This window comes from Gossypium arboreum, chromosome 9 (genome assembly GCF_025698485.1).
Source record: "Gossypium arboreum isolate Shixiya-1 chromosome 9, ASM2569848v2, whole genome shotgun sequence".
NCBI classification, from domain to species: Eukaryota; Viridiplantae; Streptophyta; class Magnoliopsida; order Malvales; family Malvaceae; genus Gossypium; species Gossypium arboreum.
Window position 1 is genome coordinate 85,167,154 of NC_069078.1, and position 18,695 is coordinate 85,185,848.

The 18,695-nt window shown below is 32.2% G+C and overlaps 1 protein-coding gene and 1 long non-coding RNA gene across 4 annotated transcripts; one reads left to right on the plus strand and one right to left on the minus strand.

The window, feature by feature from the left end:
- The first annotated feature begins 6,782 nt into the window (after positions 1-6,782).
- LOC128280393 (uncharacterized) lies at positions 6,783-7,929 on the plus strand. Its single transcript, XR_008270565.1, has 2 exons — positions 6,783-7,248; positions 7,879-7,929. It is a non-coding gene; the product is annotated as an uncharacterized LOC128280393 (long non-coding RNA).
- A 386-nt stretch (positions 7,930-8,315) lies between these two features.
- On the minus strand, positions 8,316-13,592 carry LOC108454916 (purple acid phosphatase 15-like). 3 transcript variants are annotated; one of them, XR_008270564.1, is made up of 8 exons: positions 13,045-13,592; positions 12,651-12,842; positions 11,937-12,267; positions 11,200-11,411; positions 10,874-11,064; positions 9,895-10,179; positions 9,128-9,331; positions 8,316-8,704 (listed from the first exon to the last, which is right to left on the minus strand). XR_008270564.1 is itself a non-coding variant. In XM_017753546.2 (8 exons), exons 1-7 carry the CDS (start codon positions 13,316-13,318, stop codon positions 9,221-9,223), a joined length of 1,596 nt encoding a protein of 531 aa, XP_017609035.1. In that variant the 5' UTR covers positions 13,319-13,592; the 3' UTR covers positions 8,316-8,686; positions 9,214-9,220. The 3 variants fall into 3 exon arrangements, 2 of the variants coding, with proteins under 2 accessions (XP_017609035.1, XP_017609034.1); XM_017753546.2 differs by having other exon boundaries at positions 8,316-8,686; positions 9,214-9,331; XM_017753545.2 differs by having other exon boundaries at positions 9,214-9,331.
- Between the last annotated feature and the right edge of the window lie 5,103 nt (positions 13,593-18,695).

Here is an 18,695-nt window from a genome sequence, read left to right on the forward strand (position 1 = left end):
GTTAACCATACTAATGGCTAACTTTACATTCATTTCACGTTAACATTTACTTTATTAGCTTATACATGCCATTGATTTCCAAAATAAAGTTTCTTTATATACCAAATCCACGAGGTTGACAATGTGATGTGTCTCCACCAAATCCGACCTCCGAGCTCTTAACACTACAAAACAGGGAAAAAGGAAACGGGGTAAGCACTTTGTGCTTAGTAAGCTCATGTAACAAGAATTATACTTACCTAATATTTTCAATACAATACAATAAACATCCATATATCCATTCAATGCATTATTACCCTAATATGCACAAACTCAATATTCAAGTTAGTACAATAATTTCCATGTACCAATAATATATACTATGATTGATGAGCTCGTCAATACCATGATTTCCATTTCCTTGTTATTTTTCCATATTTATCCCGTTGAATTTCTTGGAATTTTCGATGGATTTTCAAAGGTACACTTTTAGTGTACAATTCGAGTCTGTCAATTCATATTCATGTGCACATTTCCATTTCGAGAGCACACTCCTGAACCTCAACCTTGCAGCGGGATTACCATCGAGCTAAATCCTCAAATATAAACTCATAGAGTATTGTCGGGATTACCACCAGGCTAAATCCTTGCAACGACAATTACTCTAATGAGCTTGGATCTGAATTACCAGTCGAGCTAAATTGAGACCTAATTCGGATTACCCGTCCGGCTAAATCCATTTTACACATATTCTTCGAGAGGGCTATATCAGATAGGATCACCCGTCCGGCTTGATCCTTTTACCGTCAATTCCTTTTCAGAGATCCATCAATTTTCCTTTCATTCAACCGGATTTCTTCCCATTTTATCAAATATATCAATGTTTTATTAATTCTCATACAATGAACATTCAAATCATATTCACATCAATAACATACAATCTCAAGCAATTTAAGAATATAATTCAAGTTACACGAACTTGCCTTGATACTTGTTTGTAAACAGTAAAAATCTATTAATCCCGAACTTTTTCCTTTCCTTGATCTAGCTTCGTATTTGAATCTTCTGGATCTAAATAAATAAATTTAATTATCAATTTAATACATTTCATGTTCATATGCAACATTCTCTACAATTCAACTATTATTTATAGTTCATTCAAAGCTGTCTACTTGAGTCATAGTTACTAAATTATTTATAACTTGAGCTACGGAACTCCAAATTAATATCCGTTAATTTTCCTGAAACTAGACTCATATATATTTTACCATAAAATTTTAAGAATTTTTGGTTTAGCCAATCAGTACAGTTTATTCTTCAAATTCACCCCTGTTCTGTTGTCTAACAGTTCTGACCCTTCTTCACTAAAAATAAATTATCTCTTTATACAGAATTCAAATGATGTTCTCGTTTGTTTCTATAAAAACTAGACTCATTCATAATTCTATACATATAAATTTAAGTCCCTAATTATTTTTATTCAATTTTTATAATTTTTAAAGTCAGAACAGGGAACCTGAATTCATTCTGACCTTGTCTCACAAAATTCATTATATCTCAAAATTTACAAATCCATTGCTTACAATATTTCTTCTATGAGAAACTAGACTCAATAAGCTTTAATTCCATATTTTGTTCATCTTCTAATTCGATTCCTACAATTTTTGGTGATTTTTCAAAGTTAGTCTACTGCTGCTGTCCAAACTGTTTTAGTGCAAGCTGTTTATTACCATTTTTCCCCTAAGCTTTTAATAAATGATAATTTCGTCCCTACTCAATTAGCCTCTCAATTGAGCTGATTTTCTCAATTAACATTTTATTCTATCACCTTAAACTAGTTTACAACCTTTAGGAATCAGAATTTCAGCAATAGACTTTAATTCCAAACATTTTCACAATTAGGTCCCAAAAATCAATTTCCATTGAAAATGCCTAATAAAATCATCTCATAAACAAATTAAAGCTTTAATTTCATTCTATTTCATCATAAACTTACAGCACTCAACCATGGTGACTTTAAATTTCATCCATGAAATCAAAAACTAATGAATTTAATAGTAGGATCTAGTTGTAAAAGTCTTAGAAACACAAAAATTACAAGAAAAAGGTAAGGATTAACTCACTTGGTGTAAAAATTATGAAATACCAGCTTAGAGAACCCTCCTATGGCGTTTTTAGCTGCTGGAATTGAAGAGAAATGAAGAGAAATCTAGATATTTCCTATTTAGTCCTAGTTTTATTTAGTTAATTTTGCAATATTCCAATTTTACCCTTAATTTATCAATTTTTCTGCTGATTTCATACCCTTGCCGTCCAGCCCAAATAAATTTTGGGTCTAATTGCCTTTTATATCCTTTCTCATTAGACTAATAAGTTATTTAATCACTCTAGCAACTTTTACACCTATTACAATTCAGTCCTTTTCATTTAATTGACTACCCAAACATTAAAATTTCCTAACTAAATTTTAATACCACATTAATAACATTTCATAAATATTTATAAAATTATTTTTGACTCGGTTTTACGAGATAGAGGTCCCGATACCTTATTTTACCCAATTTCTTCAATAATTTCTTTTTCTAAGTAATCACTAAATTGATAAAATTTTCCTATCAATATTTTCATACGATTTTCCTATCATATAAATTTTCAAGCAAAAATATTGAAATAAATTTCTCTTTAAATCGGATTTGTGGTTACGAAACTACTGTTCCGATAACATTGAATTTACGCCATTACACTCTACCCCTGATCATTATCATTTTTTTAATTGTGTTAAATTATTCTATTTGGTCCAAACTTTTTAAAATATTTCTATTTTAGCTCAAATCAAAACATATGAAACTGTATTTCATTTTTCACATGGACCAACTCATTTTAACATTGTAAAGCAAGAAAAAAAAAACCCTTCAATATGGGTAAGTTAAAATGCTTATAACCAGGGGCGAAACTAGAAAATGTTTGAAGGAAGCGAAATTAAATTATATTTTTTATGATAATAAAATGTAATTTAATCATTTTAATAGCATATATCTTTATAATTTTTAAAGGATTAAATCAAATTTTTATCATTTTTGGGGACCAAAGTATAATTTTATCATTATAAATTTAAAATTTTATAATCCCTAAAGGGAAACTTTCTATTTTAGGGGGGCCGGGGCCCCTACCAGCCCTCCTGAATTCGCCACTGCTTATAAACTTGAGATAATAGCAGGGTTATCAAAGTCTAAAATTTTAGAAATGTGAGTGTTTAAGTTTGAGTTTTATCATGCATAAATGTTATGTGTGAGTTTTTATTTTTTTTTAATTTTTTCGAGTTTATGTCGCATCATATTGCCTTGTTTGGATATATTCTGATTTTAAGTGAGTGTAGTTCTAGTTGATCGAGCATATCTTATTTATGTTATGTAAGATAATTATATTTATAAACTCTTAAAAACTTTACCTATAACCAAGGGCGGAGCCAAGGGTTGACAGGGGCCTCGGTCCCCTTGAAATAGAAAATTCCAGCTTTAGTTCCTTTATAATTTATAAAATTTTAAATTAGTATAGGGTAAAATTGTATTTTACCCCCAAATAAAAAAAATTGAGTTAATCCTTTAAAAATTATAAAGATATAGGTTATTAAAATAGAAAATTTTCATCTTTATTATTGTAAAAATATACAACTTAATTTCAACTCCTCAAAAAATTTTTTGACTCCTTTTGTCTATAACTCTCATTTTCATTATTATTTCATGAATGTTCAATATATATAAAAATTTGACATAAACATAAATTGAACTTCTTCTTTTTTTTACGTATCCTATCAATGTTTTTAAAAAATAAATAAATTTAGCTCCTGTATTCTTATTTCTAAAAAATAGTTTATTTAATTTTTAGATTTTAAAATATTTTAAAAATAGCATTGTAAACAATTGAACTTAAATTTTAAAATCTGAAAAATAAAAGGACTAAATTACTGGAATAAAAATATAGAAACTAAATTTTAAATTTTTAAAAATACATGAACCTATATCTAATTAATTTTAACCTACTTTTATTACAATAAAATTTAAATGTATATTAATGTAAAATTTTAAAATTAATACTACATATTTAACACAATAATAAAAACCTTATCTTGTACAACTTACTTACCCATATAATATTGTAACGATCATGACCTTTCACCAATACAAGAAACCTAAAAAGAAATGAAATATTAGGATTGGGATTGCACTTTTTGTGCTTTATTTTAGGAATTATAATTATTATTTTGATTAGTTTAATGATGTCCAATGGAATCTATGAGACTGCAGTAGATGGATGAAAAGGACAAGGGCCTCACCAATTATTCCCTTCCAAGTGTCAAAACGTTTGTGGTGGTGAATTGTTGACCACAAATTTTATTTTTATTTTTATAAAATGTTAGATGTGACTATCTCTTTTAATCAATTCATTTTTAATCATTTAATCAAGTCATAAATATTGGATTTATTCAACAAAAGAAAATATTGGATTTGGTTTTGGATTAAAATTTATTATCTACATTATATAGTTTTTTTTAAATTCATAAGGTTAAAAATTATCATATGTTACATTTTAGAAAATAAAAAATTCAAAAGTAAATGCGAGGTGTGATTGTTTTAATAATCTCATTATAAGTTCGGATTATATCTATTATATTTAACACAATGTTTAGAATTGCCTATAGATTCAACGCAGTTGAACTCATGATCCTCTTGCATTAACAACAATATCTATGTCAATTGAGTTAAAACTCAATCAATCGACATGTTATTTTTTTTGAAATTTTATTTGTAGAGTTAAATAAAATATAAAACTAGTGAAAAATGAAAACAGTAAGGTATATATGAAGAAATTTTATTATAGTATTAAACAATATGTATGAACTTAAATATGTAATGTATTTATTGATTGAATTATAAGTGGTTTAGATAATAAAGAATTTATCTAGACCTCTTATAAAAATGAAAATTATTAAAAAAAATCCATTCCCTTAGGGCATGCATATATGAAAACCCTAGGATAAGTTTGGTAAAATCAACCTTGTTTATATTCAAATGACATATATATGTATGAACTTTTCTTTTAAATATTCACAATAAGCAACCCTCAACAACTCCATTAAAAGTGATGTGTTTTAAATTTTAAAACTTTTTTTTTTTTGTCATTGACTTGTTTTTTTTTCTTTCCCAAATTTGTTTTCTCTTTGTTTGTTAATAAAAAAAAAAATGGGTGGGGCAAGCCAAAAGTGAACTTGAAAATAATTAAAATTGTTATCATTGTATTTTAGGGTTGGCTAAAATTTAAATTTTAATATAAAATTTTTTTCTATCTATTATTAATTATTAAAAGTAAATTTATTTAATTTTAAAAATATATATTCGACTTTGGGGATATACTCCAAAAATTAGAATGTGTCCGATATTTGAGGTGGAGTTATGGGGAGCATTGGTGGGCATTCGAATTGCATGGGAGAAAGGTTTAAAGAAAGTTATCTTGGAATTGGATTGCTTAGAAGCTGTTAATATCCTCAATGGTCAGGATCTGGATCAAGGTCTGTTGAGCTTGAAGGCTAAGGAAACTATGCAACAGATGGAGGGTGTTAGAGAGCAACATGTTGGGCGACAGAGGAATCAGGTAGTGGATGGTATGACAGCCTTAGCGATGAGGATACTAATTGACCGAAAAGTGTTTGAAGAGCCTGATTTTGTTTTATTTGATTTAGTATTAGCAAAAAACCAACATATGCTTGTTGATGTTATGCATTAGTCGTCATTGGTTTAGTTCTATTCTATTATCTATTCAATCAAAAATATATATATATTCCAACCATTATCTTCTTAAATTATTATTTGAATATATAATAAATATTTGATGGATAGAAATTTTGAAGAACATACTGCCAAAAAGAGAAGGGAAAGTGTGGGCGGAGAATGAAAGGGCGCAAAGGGATAAAGTTAGGGTTTTGATTATATTAGAAATATAATAACGTGTTTAGAAAGTAGCGTGGGTGGCACGTCATGTTTAACATCTTCATCACTTACACCATTGCCTTTTCACTTAACCAAAATTAATTGCTTTCTTTTTTATTTATTTTTCTTTATTAAGCCAAAACCAACCTTCTCTCATTCCAAAAGCCATAACTCCAATACTTTAATTGTTTTTTATATATACTTGAAAATATTAAGTTAAAAATATTAAAATTCGAATTTTAACATGTTTTTTTAATTAATTAAATGAATAATACTTCAATAAAGTTCATGAGAGGAAAAGTAACTAAAGGAAGGTCTCTTCCTAAAATATGTGCCTATATGCTATATATATATATTTCCTTTTTATTTTATTGAAAAGGCTAGCATGTAGCATATATATACGTATATATCTTTGGACTGAAGCCAAAGCTTCCCAACCCTAAAATTCTCATTTATAGAATAATACAGTCTAGACTGTTCTAGACTTGAGATGAAGCCACTTACAAACAACAATAGGCTGTTAATAATAATAATGACAAATCTATAGGTAGTAGCTATTTTAGCCAATTAAGACTTCTCAATCTCGATAGGTAACTTTCGCTTTTAATGAATGTTGTATATGAGTATGTGTTTAATGTATAAATATATTTAATTTTTTTTAAAAATATTTTATATATTTGAAGATTATATTTGAATATATGTCGGATGCAAAAATTGACAAATAACTTAGTGAAAGATGTTAATTTCGTTTCCTTCTTTTTGGTATTTTTTCGGTAAGTTAGTATAAACAAACAACTATAAGATTATAAATATAACATGGATGAAAATTAAACTTTAAACTCCTAATGTAGTAATCTTCGTGGAATCCATGTAAATTGTGTAATATCAGAAGAAATGGTAGGGTACATAAGCTTTTTTTTTTTTTTCTGAATTTTTTGAAAATTGCACCTCAGAATGAAACTGGGACTTTTACACCTCATATAGATACACACCCACACCCTATAAATAATAAGAAAGAAAAATGTTGGGGAAGAGACAGACTTATATCACTTGGACTCAAGCGTTGCTCAACATGGGTGTCTTCGTTATTTTCTCAAATTTTCTATGTGGTCAAAGGCTCGATTGGACATAAAATGGGTAGTCCAAGAAATATAAAAAGTCAGAGCAACATAGAGGCAAATCGAAGAGGTCATAGCCTCAGAATAAAGGAAGGGATCTTAAATGCTGAGATTCGGTTTCCAGCCTTTAGACGCCAACTCTTAAGGGTGTTGCATAGACCAACTCAGTTAAGCCTCTGGTTCAATTGAAACATCCTCATAGAATTATAAATTAATACCTATATTCAGTTGTTTGTGCAGCAAGTTATGCCTCCTGCCTTGTTTTTTTTTTTTTTTTTCCTATGGACTTGACCTTAAATCAAAAGCTTAATACCTTCGGTTCAAATAGGGCACTAATCTGACTGCCGTATGATCTAAGTTGCATGCGCATGGTATGTTACGTAAAACCCTTCCTATCTGGAACATCTTGCCGACTGTGCTTTTGTCCAATAGAAGATGAATGTTTAAAGTTCCATTGAGATTTCATATTCAGAGCTTTGTGACCCTCTCACAATAGCAACTGTAAATGACAAGGCAGAGCATGGCAACTATGTAATTAGTTTAATGTACATCTAATGTGCAGGTCTAGAAGCTACATTTCAATGCTAATAAAACTTAAGATTCCTCCCCTTGGAAAGGTTAAAGTAATACCAACAATACTAATTTTAGTACTGTTGTTGAGGATTCCAACTTGCGCGTATAATGGTTTGTTTCAGGCATGTTTGTGGATATTGGTATCTGTATGGAAACTGTATTGCCGCTAGACTAACAGCTTGTTCTCACAGATATTAGTTTACGATATCTACTTCTGTCTGTAGGGACATTGGAGAATTTATTAAAGTTTGTTGATGAAGTTGAAGACGAGCACATGAGGAAGGCAGAATCAGCTTAGGACGAGCACAACATGAATATGTGCATGCTACTAAAAGATTGTTTTATAGATAATCTCAGATATGTTATATACAAGTGATCTGAGAATTAGACTGGGGCCAATTGCATTAGCACAGGTCAAAGACTTGGTTATTTTTTATTTTCTTTAGTTTCTAGGTGTGATCAACAATTGTTTATCGGAATTTGACTAACATGGTTGCTTGCAATCTTGGACTTGAGGAGGATATGTGTGCGGTACGAATATACTTAATTTTTTAAAAAGTTTTAATATAATTAGAGGGTCTTTATTCGGTCATACCTCATAGCAGAGCCGAATGCATCAAGTGAGAAAAAATGAAGAGTCAAATGCCACAAATTAGCCCACTTTAGAAACCAAAAACTGTTTTCTCGTTATCTCATAAATTGAAAGTAAATATAATTTAAGCAAATACCATTAGAAGAAGTGATGCCAGTAACACTGTTCTATATCTGCCTAACTCTACAAATAAGCTCCTATAAGAATATCAGCTTAACATAGATGAAATGAAACCCTAATGTAATAATCTCCTGGAATCCATACGTATGATTGGATCCTAAAGAGCAAAGATTGATTTCTAGCCATATAAGTTGTGTAGCCCAGAGAAAAGACTTGTAGGGTCAGTCATATACATGGTGGTACTATAAGCCTTTTACTGAATATTTTGAAGTTGCACTGCAGTCTCATCTTTCCTCTTAGTGAATAAGGTACTTCTACACCTGAGAAAGAAACACGCCCTGTAAACAATAAGAAGAGCAAACTTATGTTACACGGGCTCAAGAATGAGTGTCATATACGGACATGTGTCCAACATGGGTATCTTCATTATTTTCTCAATTTTTCTATGTAGTTGGAGGCTCGATTGGTCATAATATAGGTAGTCCAAGAAAAACAAAAAGCAACATTTGGGCAAATCGAAGGGGTCATAGCCTCATAATAAAGGAAGGGATTTTAAATGTTAGAGATTCGGATTCCAATCCTTTAGATGCCAACTCTTAAGGGTGGTTGCATGGACCAACTCAGTTAAGCATAAAACATTGATATTGTTTAATACTCAAACTAGATTAACTAAACATCACCATGAAGTTGTGAGTTAAACACAATTCACTCATCATAATGGAAGGTTCTTTTTCATGGTTTTCAAAAAGTTAACAGGTTACCTATATTCAGTAGTTTGTGCAGCAAGTCATTACTCCTGTCTTGGTTTTTTCTTATGGAATTGACCTTAAATTAAAAGCTTAATCACCTTTGGCTCAACTGGGGCAACGATCTGGCTGCCGTACAATGTAAATTCCATCCGCACCAACTGAGTAGCGGTCCTGATTGCGGTACCACATCCACAAGGCATGTGTCTGGTTTTTCACCTGTAAGCCACAAAACCGCTACTCATCAGAAAACGAGTACCTACTTACAGATGCTTCAACTTAGTCGAATTTATACTAAATATAGCTAATTCCTTGGTATATTTTGAAGGCTAGCTAGATTTCAATTTGATACATGAAACTCTGTTAGTAGGTCACAAAATAAGAAATTCATGGTGTCCAGTAAAAATGTAGTGATACAAACTGAAACTTCAATGCTGGTGCTCCAAAGATAAAAAAGGGGCAAAACCCTTCTTATTGGAAGATCTTGCAGACTTTTTCGACTGAAGATGGATGTTTAAAAGTTCCATTGAGATTTTTATATTCAGATCCTTGTGGCCTTTTCCCAAGAGTGCAGAGCATGGCAACGTGTGCTTGCAAACATGTAATCTAGTTTAATGTGGATTTGATGCATATCCAACACATATTTGGATGTAAGGAGAAAAACCTTAGAAAAAATTGAATATATTCATGTCAGACACATACTCACAATCAGAACCGACACTCAAGTGCAAGTAATATAGCGTGTGTGTGAGAGAGAGAGAGAGAGGAAGTGTATGTTGTACCTCAAGAATCCCATAGCCAAAGCTACTTTCTCTATATGCACTATATTCAGGCTGTTCATTCCAGCAGAAATTACCAGCTGCCGGACCAGATGTAAAATTGAATCCACAGAAGCCACCCATGAATCTGTCCGGGGTGTTAGAGGGATCTGGACAATTTCCAGGCTCATCAGCATGCTCAAGTGTCAAGTTCATTTCGTTTCCACCGCTACCGACTGTGATATGAACTGGACCACATGGATCCAGTGTGTAGTTGTATACTCGGTTTGACCTCTCATAGGCTTTAACCTGATTCATCATCAGCATATTTCTTCTCAATTCATTTTATTTGCAATGCAACAACATTTAAAGCATAAAGGGATTAGAACTAGGCAATACTGAAACCTACATATCTATCTAGCAAAATCTCCCATGTCTTTAAAAAATCCTTGGGAGGATACCCCCCCCAGAACCATGTTGGATACCCTCATATTTTATTTGCAATATCATGGATTTCAATCAACATTAGCAGAAAGCTTTTTGCTTCCTCCCATGTGTTCAGCTGGGAAGGAATGTTTTAATTGGAAACTCAAAGTGACCGATTAAACACTCCATTAACATCAATGGTTTCATCTCGTGTACATGTCCACTCTACCACTATATGTGCATTACTTCTAAGTTTTAACTCTGATTTTGAGAAGTGAAGAACACGTATATGTTGAAGTTAGTAGCAGTTCGAGTTCGGAAAATGAATTTCCATTTTGTTTTAGTGCCCCTAATATGCTAAATCAAATAAACACAATTTTCTGCAAAACAATGCAAAAATACTGTCTGTAGCATCTTTTTGTGGCATAAACCCAGGGCATCCCCAGCCACATTGGACTTGAGACTAATCCTCCCTTATGGGGCGAGACCACTGCCAACTCAACCAACATCTCATTGGTAGTTTGCATGGAACATTTATATATGTGGGACTATCAAAGACATGTTAAACTTCACTTACATGTCCATTGAAAACAATGTCAACTCCATGTTTATATAGCAATTCTTCCATCTGCACCCTCATGCACTCTGCCTCTCTATAATGATCCTTGTAGGTGCTGTACCAGGGAGGATGCCAAGCAGCTACCAACCATGGTGTCACACTTCTGTTCACATTAAAGAGGTCTCGTTCCAGCCATTTATACTGATCAGCTGCAAACAACAGAACAAGGTGCTCTCATTACGAAACATGATCGGTGGATGGGAAAAGAAGAAAAGAAAGAAACGACCATATATACAGAAAATAAGAAGGGACAATATGGAAAAGGAGTCGATAGATGAGTTTACATGATTTATCATAGGGCACATATGCACCAAGCATCACAAAATGTATTCCACCTGCATTGAAAGAGTAGTACAATGTTGACCCGCTTTCATCGGATGGAAATGCAAACCGATAATTGTAAGCAGTGAATGTCAGATTATCAGCTTGTTTTTCAATCTCATGGTCCCCTTCTATCACCATTGTTGGAACAGTAGCTGTTAGAATCTGCATAAACCTGCAAATAAATAACCCGCCTTCATCGCTGGATTGATCTCTAAATACAATAGAGAAGCTTTAGAAAGAAACTGACAAAAGCATCATATTCCTAGGTTTAGTTAAATAAAATCATAAGATTATATTGTGGACACTAACTCCCAACAAGGTTTTGGCCTTTTTGCATTTGTAAATTCATAGAGAATCACAGAGTCGGAAAAGTCCATCAGAGCTACCAAAGAGGCAGGTTCTCTAAGTTTAAGTTCCACGCCTACCACACTTTCCATATCGAGCTTAAAGCAGGTTCACCTTAAAGTATAGTAATTTAATGTCTCCTTTAGAGTAGGGACCTCGTATTCTCAACACAACAATATTAGAGAGTTGAAGAAACAGCTTTGAAATTGAGTTAAATTTCAATCCTGTTTATAATTTGTATGATTACCATTCATTTTGACTATCATACAATCATTTCATCTACTACTACAAAGTTTTCATTCAATGGAGTGAAGAAACTAGTAGGTAATCAAGCAAGATATCGAAATTTTACCTTCCCCAATGGTCCCAACGAGGCTGATATGTTTCTTGCAGCGGAGATTGTGGAAATGAACAATTTTGAAAGTCACATAAAGTTCCATTTTTACAATACAAGTCGGCAAAACTTAAATCCCCAACCAACAAAGCAAGATCTGGATGATTGGCTGCCATGTGACTAATTGTTGTGCTAGTATTATAAGTAAGACCAAGGCCTCCAACCACCGCTACTCTGCTAGGATAGTCCTTGGGTGGGGAAGGCATTGTTCTAAAATAATGAACCTCACTCATTGCTGGTATAGAAGGATCTCCACATTGATATTCATACATAGTATCAGGATCCAACCCTGCAGAAAGACATAACAACGAATCTAATGCATACATATCCCTCCCCTTCATACATGGACAATATTATGTTAAAAACTGCTTGTCTAGTTATGCCTATATTTTCTTCCAGGTCAGCAGGTCTTGCCATAACTTGTCTTTGAGAATATTACATATTGTTACTTTGACTCGGGTTTGACTGTAGGATAAAGGTATATATCCTCATATTCATGTCCGGATATGAAATGGATATGAATATTTCAAGCAAAAAGCAAAGTTAGTTTTGATACCACATCAAGCCTTAGCCAAAGTGTGCATAAATATCTTGCAATGCAATTCAAACACTTAAAAAGCATAAAAAAGTGTCTAGTTCTAGTACCAATAAGAAGGATTAATGTATATTTACCCGTGACAAGAACACGATGTATAATCCCAGAAGTGTAGTTATTGGGGTCTTCATTGGGATATTGTTGACTGTAAATAAATGAACTGCCAGCTGCTAGATTATTCCTGCCTGATTTATAGACTCCATATTGAACAACACTGGCTACACTTTGAGGATCCAATGGTTCTATATCATCACCAATTTGATATTCCCCTGAAATTAATAGTTCATAAAAGGAAAGCAAATGCCATAAGCAAATTTGGGAAAGACAAAGTGGGCAAATTGAACTCTTTAGAGAAAAAGGTATATAAAACAAAACCCAAATCCCTCAACAGTACATCAGCTGGGACCATAAATAGCAAAACATTACTAAATGTAGAGATTACATAAAGGAATGTATGAACTAAGCAAATACCTGTAATCCAAGAAACCCAAACTGAGCTCAAGTCTGAAGAGAGAGAAAGCGAAATTTGTTGAGGCTGAAACTCAATCTCTGGGCTTAACGGAGGATTATCATCAACTGGCAAGCTAGTAACTTGTCCAATAATACTATAATTTACAGGCACAGTCACCGGCTTGAAGGGTCCTTCAAGGGTTGTTGGAAATTGCCCATTAACTACAAATATCAAGCTTATTAACAGAATCCAACAATGTAATAGCCTGTTTAAAGACTCCACAGCCAAAACCATTATCGGGTTTTTTCTTGCATGGAAAAGAAGCTAGTTACAAGGATTAAAAACAAAATTCATTGAGAAATAAACGGAGAATAATCTGAAAGCAAAGCTGAAACAACTGTGTATATATATATATATATATTGTTTATAAAGAAATGACAACCATGATTCTAAAATTTTAACTTGGATTAGCAAGGGAAATGATTAAACAGTGCTTCAAAGAAAGAAAGTTTAAGCGTGGGGAGTTTGAGTGATTGTGGGACTCATTTTTTCCACTATCTCCACCCCGTGAGTCTTTGGCTCCATGCATTTATATTTTTTATATATAATTATTCAAGCTAAAATATATTTTTATTTTTTAATTTATTTTATGGGTCAAATTCTGGATTTGGTCCCTATACTATCCTAAAATTAGGAATTTAGTTTATATACTTTAATTTCACATATTTTTATCCTCTACTTATTAGTTCAACAATTTACACCTTGACTATTTTGATTAAAATAATGAAATGGGTTTTTATTTTAAGAAAAAAAATCACTTCTTCCAATATCAAATATCTTCAAACTATAACTTTTATTTTATATTTGTCCTTAAATTTTAAAACGTTCTAATTACATCCCAAATTAACAATGTTATATCAATTAAGTCATTAAATTATTGAAACTATTAATTTAACCATTAGATGATACATAAATTCTTATATTACATAATTTTAAATGAAATTTTTAAAAGATAAATATTGTCACATAATTTTTAAAATTAAAAACTAAAAAAATAGAGTGTGAAAAATAGTTTTATAAAAGTTTTGAAAACCTCAAAATTAAAAATTTTACAGTATCCATTCTTACAATATTTATTTTTCGTTAAATTTTAAATTATGTCATTTAAAATCTATCCTCTCAATTAATGGCTAAATTGATTATTTTAATAATGAAAGGGCCTTTTGATACAACATTAATAGTTTTAGAATGTAATTAGAGTATTATAAAATTTGAATACCAATTTAAAATAAAGATCATAGTTTAAAGATGTTACATGCAATTAATTTCATATTTAATAAATTGTTAGACTATAAATTTATAAACTTAGGGACGAAGTTAGAATATTTTTTAGGGGTCGAAATTAAATTGTAATTTTTATTATAATAAAATGTAACTTTTAAATAATTCAATCAATATTTTGTTATTTTTAAGGAATTAAAATATAATTTTATTTTTACTAATTTAAAATTTTAAAAATTTAAAAGTAATTTTCCTATATAAAATAAACTGAATGATATGATATAAAAAATCAATTTAAAAAAAATTAATGAGCTGCATTGTACAGCCTTAATTATTAAAAATAACTTTGAATTCAAATGATCCTACACCTTTTATAACTTTAATGCGTTGACAAAAATGCAAGAAAAGGATACCAAATATTTTTGGACTCTAGTAATTTTTATTAAAAATAGATAAATTAATTTTGTATATTAAATTAAAGAATAATTTTTTAAATCTCTTCTATATCTATTATTAGAAATTTATTTATATATATTAATATGAGGTACACGTGACATATCATTTGTCACTATCCGACTATTCTATCAACTATATTAGTTTTAATAGTACAAATTGATAAAATTTTTAATAGAAATAATTAATTTACTTTTTAATCTAGTGTACAACAACTAATTTACCTATTTTTAATATATATATATATATATATATAATCTAACTTGCCTAATAATTTTCTCTCCATCCCTTTCATTAAGATCCTAAAGAAATTCATGTAGCATCACAAGGTAACATAATAAGTTGGGAAAGCTATAATTGCATAGATATCCAATTTTAATTATTCATTAAAAGCAAAGTGAATTCAAAAATTATAATTTTATTTCTTTATGTGAAAAATAAAATAGAATAAAATAAATAAAAATAAAGAACACATAAATTTTACGTGGAAACCCTTTCGGGAAAAAAACCACGGGCAGAGGAGAAGAAAATTCACTATGTCGAAAAATTTTTACTCAAATACAAGAGGAATAGACTATGTCTATTTATAGGCTTGCAAAGCCATATTCTAGTAGGATTGAAACACCTTATCTAATCAATATAAAATAGATGGAGTTTAATAAGGTTTAAAACCTTATTCTAAAATAAAATAAAAGAAGTCTAGTTCTATATGGATTTTACTTTTATTTTATTTTCCATCGTATTTTATTTAAATAAGAATTTGGGTCACTTAATTCTAACAATCTCCACCTTGACACAAATTCTCAATGAACAAGTTCTTCATCGCGAACTTTCAATAAACAAGTTCTTCACCTCTTCCAAAAACCCCTTAAGGGTTTAACTTCAACAATGAACACCAACCAAGTCTAAGCAATGCTCAAACTTGGTTATAGGAAGTGACTTAGTCATCATATCTGCAGGATTTTCATGAGTGCTAATTTTGCTCACAACAATATCACCACGAGCAATAATATCACGAACAAAATGATACCGAATATCAATGTGTTTTGTTCTCTCATGAAACATTTGATCTTTTGTAAGAAAGATGGCACTGACCGTCACAAAATCTGTGCTGATTTGAAGGTCTTCATTGAGTTCACTAAATAGTCCCTTCAACCAAATAGCTTCTTTACAAGCCTCAAGAATCGCCATGTACTCAAACTTCAAGGTAGACAAAGCGATCGTAGTTTGCAAAGTGGCTTTCCAACTAATTGCACAACCTCCGATTGTAAAGACGTAACTCGTGAGAGATCTTCTTCTATCAAGGTCTCCAAAAAAATCAGCATCAACATACCCTATAACTCCATCTTTAGTTCTTCCAAACTGTAAGCAAACATTAGTAGTGCCTCGTAAGTATCTTAAAATCCATCGAATCGCTTTCCGGTGTTCTTTACCAGATTCGCCATGTATCTCGCTAAGCGCACCGATGCATATGATAAATCGGACGTGAACAAACCATAGCATACATGAGAGATCCTCTGCACTAGAGTATGGAACATGTGACATGTACTCAATCTCATTATCGATTGAGGAGATAAGGCCGATGAAAGTCCGAAATGGTCGCTAAAGGAGTACTAACAGAAGCTTAGCACTCGCATATTGAACTCAAAAGAACTTTCTCAATGTACCCCTTCCGACTTAGGTACAATTTACTTGCTTTTCTATCTCGAGAATCTCCATACCAAGTATCTTCTTTGTTGGTCCTAAATCTTTCATCTCAAATTCTTCACTTAGTTGGGCTTTAACCTTTCTTATCTCTCTTTTATCTTTTCTTGCTATCAACATGTCATCAACATAAAGAAGTAGATACACAAAAGAACCATCACTGCTTTTTCTTAAAGTAGACACAACTGTCAAAACTACTTCTTTTGAAATCATGAGAAGTCATAAAGGAATCAAACCTCTTGTACCACTGTCTTGGTGATGTTTCAAACCGTAAAGGGACTTTTTCAAAGAAGCAAACATAGTCCTCTTTTTCGAGACTATAAAACCCTCTGGTTGTTGCATGTAAATATCTTCCTCAAGTTCTCCATGCAAAATGCGCTTTTACATCTAACTGCTCAAGCTCCAAATCATGCATGGCAACAATACCAAGCAAAGCTCGAATCGAACTATGCTTAACAACCGGAGAGAACACATCATGAAGTCCACTCGGAATTTGATCAGTAACCCTTTGCAACAAGCCTTGCTTTATATCCGGGTTCTTCAACTCCTGAGTCCCTTCTTTCTTTTAAACACCCATTTACAACGAACAACCTTTTTACCTTTAGGAAGTTTTACAAGATCCCATGTTCTGCTTTTTGTGGAGTGATTCCATCTCCTCTTGCATAGCAAACATCCACTTTTCGAGTCTTCACAGCCTAATCGCCTCGTAATAATTAAATGGCTCTTGATTCGCATCTATATCTTCAGCCACATTTAAAGCATAAGCAACTAGATCAACCTCGGCATACTTCTTTGGAGGTTTAATTTCTCTTCTTGTCCTGTTTTTGGCGATAGAGTATTGCGGTGAAGAAGCAACTCTATTCTCAATTTTGTACTTGGCTTGAGGAGTTGATTCAGATTAATCGATGCTCCACCGCTTTTGGTTTTCTTTATTGGAAGAGTCTTTAAGAGATAAGTTAGGTAGCATAGCGCTTTCATCAAAAACAACATCTCTGCTAATCACAACTTTTCTATTTTCAGACACCATAACTTATAGCCTTTTACACCACTTTATAACCAAGAAAACGCATTTAATGGATCTCGGTTCCAATTTTCCATTATCAACATGAGCATACGCAGGACACCCAAAAATCTTTAAATCGAATAATTAGCGGGATTACCGCACCATACCTCTTGTGGAGTCTTTTCTCAATGGCAACGGATGGAGATCGGTTGATCAAAAACATGCGAGAGGTCGCTCGCCCAAAATGACTTGTAAGTTGGCATTTGACAACATACATCGAACCTTCTCCATGATCGCTCGTTCATTCGCTCGCAACGCCGCTTTTGTGTGGAGTATGACGAATCGTCAAGTGTCTCATGATCCTTCGACTTGCACAATCTATTAAACTCATCGAATGTAACTCTAAGTCATTGTGCATGACGGAGGTATTTTATCTGCTTTTCCGTCTGCTTTTCAATCATAATTTTCCAAGACTTAAATGTGGAAAACACATCGCTTTTCGCTTCGGAAGAACGCCCAAACTTTTCGGAAAATCATCAATAAAGGTTAGCATATAATTAGCTCCACCTCTCGAAGGCACTCGACGGCCCCACAGATCGAATGGATATACTCCAACGTTTCCTTCGTGTTATGGATTCCTCTAGTGAATCGAACTCTCTTTTGCTTCCCAAAACACACGGTGCTCACGAAATTCGGTTTGCAAATTCCTTGCCCATTAAGAAGTCCTCTTTGCTTAATTCGCCATGTCATTCTCACTCATATGCCCTAGGCGATATGCCAAAGTTTAGTAATATCATCATCCGACAAGGAAGAGGAAGCGGCAATTGCATCACCATAGAATAGAACCACAGAAACATATAACTTGGCAATCTTTCTTTGCCCTTTCATCACAACAAGGACCCTTTGGAAATCTTTAAAACCCCACTTTCACCGTGTATCTGCACCTTTTGAATCAAGAGTACTCAACGAAATTAAATTTCTTTTCAATTCGAACATGCCGCACGTCACTAAGTGTTCGACAACTCCATCAAACATCTTAACTTTAATTGTTCCAACACCGCGATTTTACATGAAGCATTATTTCCCATCAAAACAACACCTTCAGACATCTTGTTTCATAAGTTGTAAACCAATCCCGATTGGGACTCATGTGGAAGGTGCAACTGAATCAAGTATCCACTCTCGCTTACTTTAGAATCATTGATGAAGCAACTAGAAGTTCACCATCGC